At 52.6% G+C, this 14,973-nt stretch overlaps 1 protein-coding gene across 1 annotated transcript in view; it reads left to right on the forward strand.

Moving 5' to 3' along the window:
* Positions 1–215: 215 nt before the first annotated feature.
* LOC133358794 (E3 ubiquitin-protein ligase RNF213-like) overlaps positions 216–14,973 on the forward strand; it is a 74,610-nt gene continuing 59,852 nt past the window's right edge. Inside the window, 13 exon segments of the mRNA XM_061577241.1 lie at positions 216–2,021; positions 2,641–2,687; positions 3,470–3,537; positions 4,083–4,244; positions 6,259–6,464; positions 7,567–7,683; positions 8,859–9,025; positions 10,225–10,472; positions 11,403–11,621; positions 11,840–12,062; positions 13,133–13,191; positions 13,757–13,955; positions 14,688–14,846. Of these exon segments, the coding sequence (XP_061433225.1) occupies positions 770–2,021; positions 2,641–2,687; positions 3,470–3,537; positions 4,083–4,244; positions 6,259–6,464; positions 7,567–7,683; positions 8,859–9,025; positions 10,225–10,472; positions 11,403–11,621; positions 11,840–12,062; positions 13,133–13,191; positions 13,757–13,955; positions 14,688–14,846 (3,126 nt within the window). The 5' untranslated portion in view covers positions 216–769.

The following is a 14,973-nucleotide window of genomic DNA, read 5'->3' on the forward strand; positions in this document are numbered from 1 at the left end:
ACATAATGATTTATTTTTTTTGTTAATTAATTTAAAATGTATTTTATTTTTGATTTATTACATTTTTTTTCAAATTTTATTTTATTTTTACATACGTGACTTTACCGAAAAAAACCAATGAGTATTCTTCCTATCGTGTTTTTCTTTAAAACTGCTTTTTGTGTTTGGTTTGTTGTATTTACTAAACGATGCAAAGCATAGGAAAGGTAAGGAAACCATTACAAATACAAAAAAATCGAGGTAAAGCTTTTAGTTATTCTTTTTCAGAAGTGACCTGGCCACAAATGATAGTTCATCCAAGTGGATTATCACATGGATTTTATAGACTCAAAACAGTGTGCTGCTTATATTGTTTGTATGGTGGTGGCCCATCTAACTACTATCCAGCTTCATGTCTTCTTAACTTCCGAGATTGAGCGGACTCATGGAAAAACGTAACAATGCATATTGTATATTTGATCACCAGTTCATATCAGCTCACACTTGACCTTCAAACCAGAGGTCACCAGTTCATAGCAGCCCACACTTGACCTGGAATCCAGAGGGCACCGATTAGATTCCATCTCCCGGCAGCGCGGTAGTTGTGAAACACTTGGGGGGGCGAGTTGATTACATCTCTGTCCACTCAGCTGTACGCCTGGCTCCAGTATGCACGGTCAGCCCATCGGCCAAGTCGCCTTCGCTCGCTTGCTATCCGCGCCCGTGTCCCCGTGTCCCTCCCTCTCTCTGCAGAAGGGCGGTGCGGGCGACAGCCTCCGCCGGCTGGAGGATGCGGTGCACCAACCCCGACTGCTCAAGCACACCGCGCGACGGAGACCGCTTCTGTAGTCAGTGTGGCCGGAGTCTTGGGGATGTGAGCAAATCGCCCGCTCCTGCTGCTGCTGCTACAGGTCCTGGTGCTGCTCCTGCTGCGACTGCTGCTGCTGCCGCTGCTCCTGTTCCTGCTGCTGCTGCTGCTGCTGCAGCTCCTGCTGCAGCTCCTGCTGCAGCTCCTGCAGCCGCCGAGCGGTCGGATGTGGCAGCAACAAGGTCTGACCAGCCTGGTCACGAGGCAGCAGCTCATGAAGGTCGTGGCCCCTCCTCCTCGACGGACGTTGGGACTCCTCGAACGGACGAAGGCGGAACGTCCTTTGCCGGTGACGATGGGCGGCCGGGGGAAGACGCGCCTGCGCCCGGCGTCAACCCGCCTGCTCCGGGAGACTCGCCGACGTGCGCAGGAGGTCGCACGACTTCCCAAGGCCCCTGGGAAGTTGGCGCCGAGGGTTCCCGTCCGGAGGAATCGTCGCCGTCCCGTGACGGCCGGCCCGGAGACCCTCTGGGTTCGGCGGGCGACGAATGTGGGGCCGAGCGAGGGGACCTGTCGGCGGCGCGTGGGGCGGACGAGCGGGCCGGTCCGGCAAGCTCACCAGCGGCGTTCGGCGGTGAGCGACGGTGTTCAGCCGGTGAAGCAACTGCCGAAGAGAAGCGACCGCCTTCGGAGACCGCAGAATCACACGAAGACAACGAGACCACACCGTCACGTACTGACGATGTCACACACCCTGAGGCCACACCGTCATGTACTGATGATGTCACACACCCTGAGGCCACACCGTCACATGCTGACGATGTCGCACACCCTGAGGCCACACCGTCACGTACAGACGTCACGCACCCTGAGGCCACACCGTCAGCTACAGATGTCACACACCCCGAGGCCACACCGTCACGTACAGACGTCACACACCCTGAGGCCACACCATCACGTACAGACATCACACACCCTGAGACCACACCGTCACGTACAGACATCACATACCCTGAGACCACACCGTCACGTACAGACGTCAGACACCCTGAGGCGACACCGTCACGTACAGACGTCGTCACACACCCCGAGGCCACACCGTCACGTACTGACGTCACACACCCTGAGGCCACACCGTCAGCTACAGACGATGTCACACACCATGAAGACAGGGCCACGTGCTCTGCGGAATCATCGGCACGTGGAGACTCCACGCCTGGCCACGACTCTCAAGGTACCGGCGCTCACCACTTCACTTTGGAGCTCAAGCACGGTTGTCTATGTACCGTGCGAACGAAGTTCAACGTAATTACGCATATTCTAAACTAGTCGAGCACTGTTTTTTAAAACTTGTTTGGCCTGTGAGACCACTCATCCAATGTCAACATTACCGCGGACCACCCAGCCCCCCACCCCTGTTGACAAAACGCATTCCCTTCTCTCAGTACCAGCAATACAAATACCAGAAATACATTCACTCCTCTCTCTCTAAATACCACTCATATCACTGGAACATACAACTTTTTTTTTACACAGTTATGAGGTTTTATTTTTTAGGGGTGGGGGGGACATATATTCTGTGGCCGTCTGGAACGCTCTTCTGGTATGTGGAAGCCATTGGGAGCTATGCAATTTAAAATCATCATCTAGATTGACAAACTAGTTTTTTTAGAACAGCTTTTATTGTTGTCCTTCACCCACACCTCCTTAGCATGGTTGGCTACGTACGGTGCGAAAGAGGCTCAACATCAACACGTACGATGATAACAACAACAACAATAATAATCAACGGTCTGTCTCTCGTCCTCACCACGAGTGGTGCCTGACCAGAGTTCCGGTCGTTCTTCCCCCAGGTGGCCGGGCCCCGGTAGCTGACGGAGGCGGACGCACAGAGCGCCTGGTACGTGGTTCGGCGATGCTCGTGCTGATCCTGTAGAGATTTGTACGGCAGCGCCTTCGTCCAAGGCGCTTTACGATAGCTAAATAATTGTACGTCGGATGACTGGCGGTTGAGATAAAGAGTGGGGCTCTTATTGTGGTGGTTGTGGTTAATAAAAGTGGTGGTGTAGTTCTAGTGACAGGAGGGCAAGGTGGGAGTGGTGAAGGAGGGGTTGGGGTAGGAGTGGTGATAGGCGGAGTGATAGGGGTAGGGATAGGGGGTAGGGGTAGGGATAGGGGGTAGGGGTAGGGATAGAGGTAGTGATAGGGGTTAGAGCTTGTGATAGGGGTAGTGATAGGGGTAGTGATTGGGGTTGGGGTAGTGATAGGGGTAGTGATAGGGGTTGGGATAATGGGAGAGGTAGTGATAGGGGGTAGAGGTAGTGATAGGGGTTAGGGGTAGTGATAGGGGTAGTGATAGGGGTAGGGGTAGTGTTAGAGGTCGTGATAGGGGTTGGGGTAGTGATGGAGGTAGTGATAGAGGTTGGGGTAGTGAGAGAGGTCGTGATAGGAGTAGTGCTTGGCCTGGTCGTAGCTGGGGCACGGGGACAGGGAGTCGCAGTAGCAGGATGATGCTGGGCTAGGGATAAGTGATGGGGGTTGTTTTAATCGTTTAGTTTACACTGGGAATCGAACCCGGGTTGCTGGGTTCGTAGCATTGTGCACGAACCACTGCGCCAACGTTCCCCACTGTGCATACTGTATACACACGCGTGTGCGTGATTTTCTGTATTTTCTCACCAGACACCGCTGAGTTCGAGCTCTGGGCCCAGTGGGACAGTTCCACAGGAGAGAGACAACGTGGATCTTTGGTACGAGTAATACCGCTCAGGCTAAACATTGAAATTGTATATTCCCAGGCAAGGCCCACTGAGCTATGTTCAGTAGCTGTTTTTCAGAAGCGGCATGGCTATCACAAATGATCGCTCAACGAATCGACTTTCCATCACTTGAAAATTTAGAGCAGCATCCAAAAACTTTGAACACACATCGATTCTGAATGTGGGAGGGAAACAACGGAGAACTCGTGAGAAAAATCCACGCCACCACAGGGAGAGAAAGACACGCAAACTCCAAATATAGAGCAGGCGTCCTCAGGATCGGGATCGAACCCACGACCTCCTGCATACCAGGCGACGGCATTAACATCTCACCACCGCTGCCCCCACCGAACCAACCAACAATATCGACGTAGCACCGCTCCCACTGCGACGCGGTGGAGCATCCCGTGAGACGAAGGGGATGATGGGGGGTGGCGCAGATTGACGCAGGTTGATGCCGTCGTCCCGCGCGCCGCCATTCGAAAATTCTTCTCCCCCCCCCCTCTCTCCTCCCCGTCTCTCGCCGGTGAGCGCAGGCGGCAAGGCGAGCAGGAGGGCCGCCCCAAGATGAGTCTTCACTTCCACGCTGTGCTCTCGAAGGATTTTCATTTCGACCCGAGCCGCAACCGCCTGGAGCTGCGATCGCAGGACCTGGCAGGGAATTGGATGACTTCCGCTGGCCGCCTGGACTTGAAGAGGTATTCGCAAAAGTTGATCACAATCAGGATCTGTATTTATACTGGAGGAGGAATCCGACGAACTATAAAGTTATTTTTTAAAACAGGTGTCCAGTTAGGGGCGCATTACAACAACAAACAATACAAAAATAACACAATAGGAGGGCAAAGTATAGGTGTGGTAAACAAATAACTTAAAAAATATATACAAACTCAACTATCTTTTATCTTACCACACCGCTTGGTGTGCCGACCGTGAACGCTGCTCCATCCCATCTGTCTTCTTCGCAGAGGACATTTGAAAGATCCCTTGCCGACGTTTGGAAAAAAAAAGAGGGGTATCAGAATCTTTATTTATACTGCAGGAGCAATCCGATGAGCTACAAATCTCTTTTTCTACAGATATCCAGAAGCGGCACGGGGTCAGAACTTTACAACGACAAACACATTTTAAAAACACAACAGGAGTGCAAAGTATAAGAAATGTAAACAAATCACTAAACAGAAACAATAAAAATAATAAAATTAAACATAATACAATAATTCTCATGTCTGTCGGGGAGACAGACCTGGTCTTCACCTGATGACGGCTGCTTGCGTTGTGGCCGAAACGTCATGAGAAATATTTTATTATGTTTTATTTTATTATTTTAATTGTTTTCATTCTACGTGACTTTACCGAAAGAACCAAGAAGATGAATCCCTGCAGTCTCGAAAGCTTTAAATCGAAAAATAAAATCTCTAAACAACAAAAATTTACCAGGCCACAAATGATAGCGCGACGAAGTGGCTTATCACTATTTGGAAATTTGGAGCAGCCAAATGATATAAATAATCTGAACGCATGTGGCGGCTGTGATGGCCACGCACGATGGTCATCGAGCACTGGTGGAGGCAGCAGAGGGGGTTAGTGGATCACAGGTGTCCAGTCGGGAGTGACCTAGACCATCAACTCACTGCCCTTGAGGACAAAGTTTAACCAAACGTGGTCAGTGTCAGTCCGTGGATTTCCATTGTAAGTCTACGGTGCTCTGCGTGAGTCACAGCTGACCAGGCTGAGACCTTCAACTTGAGAACCCGGTTTAATTACAACTTTATCTGTGAGGGTCTAAAGGTCTCCATGTATGTCTATGGATCTCCATTTGAGTCGATGGTGCTATTCGTGGGTAATTGGTGACCAGGCTGACACCAACAACTCTCTGTACTCATATTCTTAGGTTTTTTTCGGTTAAGTCGGTAAAGTCAATTACACTTTTTTGGACCATCTTATCTGACAGGCACTATCTTACTTTACTTTACCGAGTGTTAACATCCCCAGTGTTTAACAGTACTCTCTTCATTGTTCAGCCAGCATTGGTATAAACATGGGCATTTTCGCTCTTTTTCTATCATGTGTATCAGGCCTCCCCCTCCCCCTCTCTGTCCAATGCGTTGGCGTTGTGCAACAGCAACCGCTTCCACGCCGTCGTGCAATCTTTGGCCCCGCCCCCCCCTCCCCCTCCCGATGCGTTGTGCAACACCAACAGCGTCCACGCCGACGTGCGTTCTTTTGGCCCCGCCCCCCCCTCCCGATGCGTTCCATTCATTGGCTACCACATTCTGATGAGCTCCCCCCCCTCTCCTCCCCCTCAACTTGCTTTTTAAGGGATTACATCTTGAATCATTGCCTCACTTGATGCAGCTAATCCGGCTGTGACGGTCCCACCTGATGACGGAGACTTGTGTTGCCTCCGAAACGTCGTGATTTTTGTTTTGTTTTATTTGTATTAATTTTGATGTTTTACCTACGTGACTTTACCGAAAAAACCTAAGAATATGAATCCTTGCAGTCACGAAAGCTTCAAATCTAGAATTAACTCTCTATACTTGAGATTCGAATCCCAGGACTCTGAGCGGCATTGCATCTCGGCATCGTGCAGCACCAAGGTGCTTGAACGCCCCCCCCTCCACCGCCTCTCACCGGAGCAGTCGATGCCGCGTCCATCTGCCCGTCCGTCTGTCCGTCCCCCCCCCCTCCCGCGTCTCATCCACGCAGAGATCTCGGGGAGAGTGGATTGCTGATGGAGGGGTGCTGCGATGTGAGCATGGAGACCTTGCGGAGCGGGAAGAATGTCGCCTACAAATACGTGGTGGTGAAGGAGTCTAAGATCAAGTACGAGTGCATCTACAAGCACGACAAGCCCAAGGACGTGCATCTCAACCGCTCCATGTTTGTTCCCCCCGAGTACTGCACCAAAGACGGTAAGGGCGCTGCTCCTGTGACCCGTAGGCTGGGACAACAGCGGTGTCAAAGCGTCTGCCACGGACGCGTGCAGAGTACACCCTTGTGTAAGCTTAACACGTAGGAGGCTTTCGCGACCAACATTATCCATAAATAGAGGTTTTGGGTTAGATGGTGTAAATATAAATGGGTCGTTAAACCCGACGCAGCCAATTAGTAAGGTTTGTCACGTAAACAAAATGTGCCAATTCGTTACTATTACAGTACACCGGTGTGTTGGAGTCTAAATCCACAACATTTACAATTTGATTACGACTCTTCGCCCGTAATTACAACTAGCATCATCAGGCGACAGCCCGAGTTGTGGAGAAATCCTCCCTTGTGTAACACAGCCTCAGATAGAACAGAGCTTCGTTACAGCCTTCACAGCAATAGTGGCAGAGGGGATCCTGCAGCGTGGCTTTCGCGTGCACACACACGTACACGCACGTGGCTAGAGAAGGTGAGAGTGTGGAATGATGAGGCACCATGGTGGTGAAATGTTAACTACCTCGCCTGGTGTGTAGGAGATCGTGGGTTTGATCCCGACCCTGACGCCTGCATGTTTGGAGTTTGCGTGTCTCTCTCCCAGTGGTCGCGTGTATTTTTCTCCGGGTCCTCCGGTTTTTCCCTCCACATTTAGAATCAACATGCGTTGAAAGTATTTGGCTGCTAAAAATTTCCACGTGATAAACCACTTGGTTGAGCTATCATTTGTGGCAAGGTCGCTTCTGAAAAAAAGAGCTATATAGCTCAGGGAGCCTTACCTGGTCCAATAGAAATAGTTTATTTTTTAGTTTTAATGAGTGTTTTTGCTTCACGTGGGAGGATGCCCAGAGTGCAGAGAGAAAAAATAGACAGGTCAAGACAGACAGATCCAGACAGACAGTGCCACATAGACAGGTCTACACAGACAGGTCCTCCGCAATTGGAATGTTATCGGGGGGGGGGGGGGGGGGTCTTCCACCAGCGGTTTGCGTAAGCGAGTAACTCCAGGGCTGCCTTGACCCTCATAGCGGGCTCGCACGGGGGAGGGGCTGGGGGTGGCGGAGGCTCACTCGCGTCGTCGTCCCGTCCCCGCAGGCTCGTGGCATCAGTACGACGACGTCATCTGCGCGCCGCCGCCCGGCAGCTTGGTCGCGTTCTTCAAGGACAAGTTCAATCTGAACAAGGACGTGCAGAACGGCAAGAGGCTGGCCGGTAGGGCACCCTCCACCGCGCTGGCGTCGCCAATCCTCGTCGCGGCCGCCCTGTCTCTCTACTTTTTTCCATTTGTACAACCCGAGCCGGGGCCGTGCCGGGGCCGTGCCGAGCCTGAGCCGGCCTGCCGAGGCTCGGCGGAGAGGCTCCCGGTGTCGTTTTTTCTACCTCCGAAGCCGAGCTGTGATGACGACGCTACCTCTCGGCCATTGCCCAACACTTCGCTTATTTAAATATGTTGTTAATATTTTAAGGCGGCACGCACGCGCACTCACACTCACACAGTGTTATTGACGCACATGCTGAGGTTTTTTTGTTACCTGTGACATTTGGCTGATGGAAAAGTGTTTTTAGTCTTGGCAATGACAGCGTGTGGAATTATAGTCCACTCCTCTTCTGTAGAATTGACTTGAGCAATTTTCTGAGACTAGTCGGCTAAAAGAATCAGACACTGAGTTCAACAGAAATGGGCCGGACTCAAGAGAAAGGGGTAGGAACTAAAGATTAAGGGGTGAGGACTGAAGAGGAAGGGGTGAGGACTGAAGAGGTAGGGGGTGGGGCATGAATAGGAAGCGGCGGTACCTAAAGAGGAGGGTGGGAGACAAACCTCAAATGTTTATATTTGAGGAGGAGTGTCTGAACCATGAGCTGCTGAACTAGAGAGATTAAAGCAGAGAATCAAACAAGTGCAACAGGAATACACAAATGTAGTGAATGCGATGCAGCAACTAATCATAATAAGAACACACAAGGCTTAGAGTGTTTGAACACACAGTGCACACCTCAGAGCATTGTTAAACCTATGTTTTCCCGTGCTAATTATTTTCTTACCACGGGCTTTGCTCATCACAGAATAGATTTGTTTAAAAAAAGATGTTTTTAATTGTCAATGCGTTGTGATAAATATAATTGTGCCGTGAAACGTGATGTCGCGGTGATCATTCAGTGTTGACAAATCGGCAGGGATGTATACCCGTATACTTTATTTATATGAATTCATAATTACCTGCTTACCTTTTCTCTATTTTGTACTCTCATCGTTTGGTGTTTTACCGTTCGTTTGTTGTAACTCGCTGACCCGTGGTGCCCCTTCTGGACATCTGTGATAAAGAGCTTCATAGCTCTTCGGATTCCTCCTCCAGCCTAAATGGAGATTCTGATTCTGTCATGCGCAGGCCGAGTGCACCTGGAGGAGATCTGTGGGAACCTTCGCGCCTGCACCCCGGACAATCTGGAGAGTTTCTTCAACCATTTGTGGCAGTTCACCCATTGCTTTGGTAACCCCTGGATCCATGAAGGGCGTCACAAGCGCTGGGTGGATCTGGAGTTTGGCAAAGCACAGGTAGTTACCCTCCTCCTCCTGCTTCCCTCTGTCCCTGTTCCTTTGTGTTCTGACCCACCTCTCCAACTGGACATCTGTGATTTAGAGCTTCATAGCTCGTCGGATTTCTCCAGGATAAATAAAGATTCTGATTGGGTTTGTATGTTGAATTTGTTTCGCAGCGTACGTAGCCAACCGTGCTGATCCGAGGTGCGAGGGAAGGACAACAAACTAAACACAAGAAGCAGTTCTGAAGAAATTAGTTTTCAATCTTGAAAACTCAATTTACATTGAGCCGGGTTGTACATAAATTATATTAATGGTGATGGCCAAACGAAACAATATCCCAATATAGGACCACAGAGCTTGGGAAATGTTCTGGTTACGGCTGCCTTACCACGTGTCTGGCGAACCCTCTCTGTCTCTGTAGAACGCCGTGCGCGTTACAAACATCATCTTACATTTGTATCTATGGGATACCTTTTTGCCAGTGTAGTGGGTTCACCGACTCGCAGACGTAGACTTTGGAGGCAGCGCACATGGGGTAAACTTCCCCTTAACAGAATAACAACCTAGGGTGGTGACCACCCGGCTAACTACACTAGTTATAACGTAACTGTTACTCCGGGACCAACAGCATCTGCCCAGGTCCACGTGCTGGAAGACTCGTAGAAGGGAGATCGTAGACGAAGGGTTTCTTTCCCGGGATGAACAACAACCACCACGATCCCTCTCGGGACTCGGCTGATATTCTCTGCGACGTGGCCGGCTCTTGGCCACGTCCACCTTTCAGAACCATTAGGAGGACCTCAGTCCCAATCACGTGACCCCCCAGCCCCCTCTTGGGGGCCCCCTGTCATCTTAACCGGTCACGTGTCCTCCCGGGTCAGCCAGAGTGCCATGGCCTCACGCAACATTACCCTTCGGTCGGCACCCACACGCCGTCCCCCTCTAGGGCCGGTACTGCACCCACAGCATGGTGCCATCCAGCGATGTTACTCAACCAGTATCAAAATGAATAAAACGTGTAAATAGGTTTTACCCTTTCTGGCAATAAAACAGGATGTTTTAAGATGTTCAAACACGAAATTGCTACGTATTGCAAGGGGCTGAAGTCTGCATAACTGCTCAACCCAAGCTATTAATACTTTGATACTTGTGTAATGATTTTCTGCTGTGATGTATGCTCCCCCTACCCCCTCCTCCTCCCGCATTGCCAGGTGAACGAGATGTTGTCGGATCTCATCGTGAAGATCGTCAAGAGCCACACCGACCGTGACTCGGCCGCCAGCGTCCTGCCTCTCTCCGCGGCGGACTCGGCGATGATCGCCGCCCGACTGCTGCACGATCACGAGATCGGCCTTCCCGCCGCCCAACTGCAGGCCATCTGCCAGATGCTGTCTCTGCCCGCCGGCCAGAACGAGAGCGCCATCAGAGACCGCTGCCAGGCCCTCTCCCTGAACAGCTGGCAAGTCACTCGCTCCCGTGGCGTAGATTTTGACTCGGGCGCGAGGGCCGCGGAAGCCTCTGCCTACTCACCGAGGGGCCGAACAGGGCGGTCCAGACAACGATCTCCCCGTGTAGCCTAGACAGGCCTAAACAGGCTACACGGGGGGATCGTTGAGGAGGCCGTAGTGGTCAGATGTTAATTACCTCGCCTGGTACGCAGGAGGTCGTGGGTTCGATCCTGACCCTGATGCCTGCTGCATATTTAGAGTTTGCGTGTTCTCCCTGTGATCATGTGGATTTTTATTTGGGTCCTCCGGTTTTTATTTAATTTGTTCAGAGTATTTGGCTGCTATAAATTTCCTGAAGATAAGTCACTTTGTTGAGCTGTCATTTGTGGTCAACTACATAGCTTAGTGGGCCTTACCTAGTAAAATTAAAAATAGTTTATCTTAGTTTTAGTTGGGTTTTATCGAGTGCCTTATGGTCTCCGGGTGAAAGGCGCCTCTTTCTTACCATTATTATTAACATAAACTAAACTAAACTTTTAGTTTTACCAGGTAAGGCCCACTGTGCTACATAGCTTTTTTTCAGAAGCGACCTGGTCATAAATAACAGCTCAGCGAAGTGGCTTATCACGTGGAAATTTATAGCGGCCAAATACTCTATAAACGCACGTCGATTCTAAATGTGGAGGGAGAAATTGAAAGACCCGGAGACGAATCCACGTGGCCACGGAGAGAGAGAACACGCAAACTCCACATTACAGAAGGCGTCAGGGTCGGGATCGAGCCCTCGACCTCCTGCGTACCAGGCAAGGTAGTTAACATCTCCTCATACGCCAGTAGACAAGGACACGCGAGCGTCATCCGTGCGTCGTCGCCGCAGAGGAGAGAATCTCCTCCCAGAACTCTGCCCTGACCCACCCCCGTGTGCGTGCCCGCGCCCCCAGGCTGGTGCCATCACTCACGGCCCTCTGCTCCAGCTGTGCCAAGGCCGGCCTCCCCGATTGGCTGCTGGCCGTGCCGCTGCTGCACTTTGTGAGCGGCAGGGCGGCGCCCTTCACACCCGGCGTCGAGGGTCTCGACGCGGAGGGGACGTGGGCCGGCCTGCAGGGCGTCGCGTACGGCGACATGCGCAGACTCGTCTACGGAAACAGGGACACCAAGAGGTACAGCGCGACATCCGAGGACGTGCCGGGGTCGGGAGGTCATCGCGGGCCGAAAGCCGCTGATGTCGCGGTGTGCCCTCCGCCAGTATCACGGGCGCCGCGATGGAGAGATGTTAACTACCTCGCCTGGTATACGGGAGATGGTGGGTTCGATCCCGACCCTGACGACGCCGGCTGCTGCATATTTATAGTTTTAATTTTGCCGTGCCCGTTGCCAGACGCCTGATCGAGCTGCTCGTGGAGTTCAAGCATCTTCTCGACATGGACCGGCTCCTCCCGCGCGCCACGCTCGGCTGCCTCTTCCCCTCCAACGTCCCCGAATTGCTCGAGTTGCTGCCGCTGCCCCCGCTGGACGTCGTGCGCTACGTCTGCTTCCGTCTACGGGCGCTGACACAGCAGCAGCACCAGCGGCAGCAGCAGCAGAAGAAGACCGAGAGCCAGGTTCGGTCGCGCGCAGTGCCGACGACAGCGCCGCTGCGGGCCCCTGTGATCCGGCGCTCAGAATCGGACGATGAGCAGTCGTGTCGTTTGATTCACCCTTTGTCGTTCCGAGATGTCTGCGAGCTGTGGGCTGGGGGTCCCGCTCACACCGCCGAATCTCGGAGCGAGCGAGCTGCTCGGCGTTCATTGTATTTAGAGAGGCGCAGCAGCAGCGGCGTTGTTTTTAAAGACGTTACTCGCCGCAGAGAACCGTAGCGACGCGATCGCCGGCACTCTGCAATAGCCGGCGCCAAACTGTGCCACGCGCCCTCCCGCATGGCCTTGTGGGAGCCTCGGTACCGATAAAGTTATCTTATTTCAGTTTTGCTTCTGGTTCCGTTCCGATGACGTGTACACGCACGTCATGGGAACGTCATCAGGACGAGAAAGGGTTATTACCCACACCGCAATATTGACCAGGGAGACCGCTGGGCTCAAACGACGAACCTCTGCAATAAGCATCGAAGGCGCGCCCGTTGGTCAAGTGACCGCCCCAGATCTCTGAACCTCCCAATCACTCTCAAGCTGCCAGGTGGCCAGGGACCGGCAGTACAGCAAGCGGTTTCGTGAGCCCGTCTGTGCACATCTCTGAGTGGTATCTCCTCTTGCCTGCGTGTGTGTAGGGGAGCGGTAGTACAGCGCTTAGCGCTACGCTGCACTACGAACCCGGCAACCTTAATTCGATTCCCGCTCACGGCCAACACCGATGACGATTATTTGAATCCCTCCTGGGCCTCCCCTAGGTCGACTCAGCCTCAAATGAGTATCTGGTGCGGTGTGTGAACATCGCCACTGGGGAGACAAAGGCGGCCGGGCGTGGTGCCCGCCGCCCACCCCCTCGTGTGCCGTGACGGCCTTCATAGGTGCTACTCGCTAACAGCACTTGCCCCAACAGTCTATAAAGGCTGCACGGGGGATCTTTGTCTTTGTGTAAGGTTGATTTTCTCCTCCAGTGTTCTCTGGTTCCTTCTCACGCGATGATTTGCTCATCACCGACGATATCCTGTGTGTCTTCCTCTTTGCTCGGACAGGCTCTGCAGAAGGTTTTAGAAATCGTGACGAACAAGGTGGGGGGCGTTGACCGAGGGAGGTAAGTTTGTCGAGGTCGCTAAGTGGCCCCCCACGGGATTGGGGGTGAGGGGCGTCATAATGGCCGTGTCGGAGACATTGGATTGGAATGCAGTTTTGCATGACCGACGCTACGTAAAGATAATTATAACTATTTTGCGAAACATTCCGGTTTCGCCACTTTATCGGCACTTGCTGCAGGCATAAATAATCTGGCGATGCTGCTGCTGCTGCCACGTTGGCAGTGGTCGTGCACAATCACAGTTGTTTTAAACTTTCTTAGAAGGCCACGTACACAGAACTGTCATTGACGGACGCGTTGAGTTTCATCTCAAGCCACGATGATGATGATGGTGGTGGTGGTGATAATGATAATGATGACTGCGATGACAATGGTGATGATGACTGATGTTGGTGATGACGGTTGGGATGATTGTGATGACTGATGTTGGTGATGATGATCAGGATGACGACGATGACGGTGTTGACGACGGCGATGACGTCAGCCCAGCATTTGCACCCTGGCGACGACGGTGACCAACGCGCCGGTGCCGCCCCTCCCCCGCCGCCCCTCCCCATTTGAGCAGCGACCCGGCTGGTGGCGCCGACGCCGTCCCACCGGAGATGGCGCTGCGCATCGTGGAGCTGAGCTGCGAAGTCGCCGGTTCCCCCGGCCCCGCCGAGGAGCTCCACCGGCTGCTGCTGAAGGCGCTGCTCTTTGCCGGCGCCGTGCTGCGCTTGAGCGGCCCCCCGGCCCCCCGCGGCTCCCACACGCAGAGGCCCACGGTAGCCCCCCTCCCCGAAATCCCTAATGCGGCGATTCTTATTTGATATTTACAGAGAGCGCCTCAGCTCAAGGCACGCTCGATAACAAAGTTTAAAAGCGGTCACAAAATTCGAGTGGTGTAGATGGCAAGGGGCAGCGCGATGGTTGAAGAGTGAGTGACCGTGACAGAGGGCACACGGGGGTCACGAAAGGGCGGCAGGGGAGGGACGGGATGGAGTGGAGGGACGAGGAGAGGGAAGAGGGAGGGAATGGGCGATGGCCCCCTCTCATCCCTCGTGGTTTGGCAGACTCACCAATCCGTGCCTGCAAATTGGCCGATCGTAGGATGGCACCACAACGGCCGGCATCCTAAACGCATATTGAATCTCCTCTCACCTCTGTCTCATCTGTACACAAGTCTGTCTTTGTGTTGAGCACCCTTCGCTTCGTACGTACCCAACCGTGCTCATCGGAGGTTCGGGGGAAGGACAACAAACTAAACACAAAAATCAGTTCTTAGGAAATTAATTTGTCAATCTAGATGATGTCAAAGTGCATAGCTCCAGTGGCTTCCTTATATCGGAAGGATCAGCGTTCCAGATGGCAGCAGAAGCAGGGCATCTGAAAGCGCCGCGCGATGCGGTAACCACCGTCTTTGTTCGATGGCGAGCCAAAAGTCGCTGCAGCGAGGATGACCACCGGAGTTTGCGTGATGGTTTAATCTCTCTCGCGCGTTTGACTGGCGTCTGCAGGGACTCTCGGAGGAGGGCGGCAAGGCGGCCATGTTGCCGGCCTCCTCATGCGAGGATGTTCTGCGGAGGGCAGTGTCGTGCATTGTGGGAATCTTCCCCCCACGTCTCCTGGATTCCAGCGCCATTAACCTGAAGTTCGAAGACACGTTGGAGTTCGAGGTTCGTTTTTGTGTTTTCCCCCGTACCTTCGATTAGCACGGATGGCTACGTACGGTGCGAAAGAAGTTCAACGTACAGTAAATATGTCTCACAATCGCTGAGGAACCACAGACCAAGCTGGAAGGCT

The sequence above is a fragment of the Lethenteron reissneri genome, chromosome 63 (assembly GCF_015708825.2).
Source record: "Lethenteron reissneri isolate LAM-NWPU_2019-01 chromosome 63, ASM1570882v1, whole genome shotgun sequence".
In the NCBI taxonomy this organism is placed as follows: Eukaryota; Metazoa; Chordata; class Hyperoartia; order Petromyzontiformes; family Petromyzontidae; genus Lethenteron; species Lethenteron reissneri.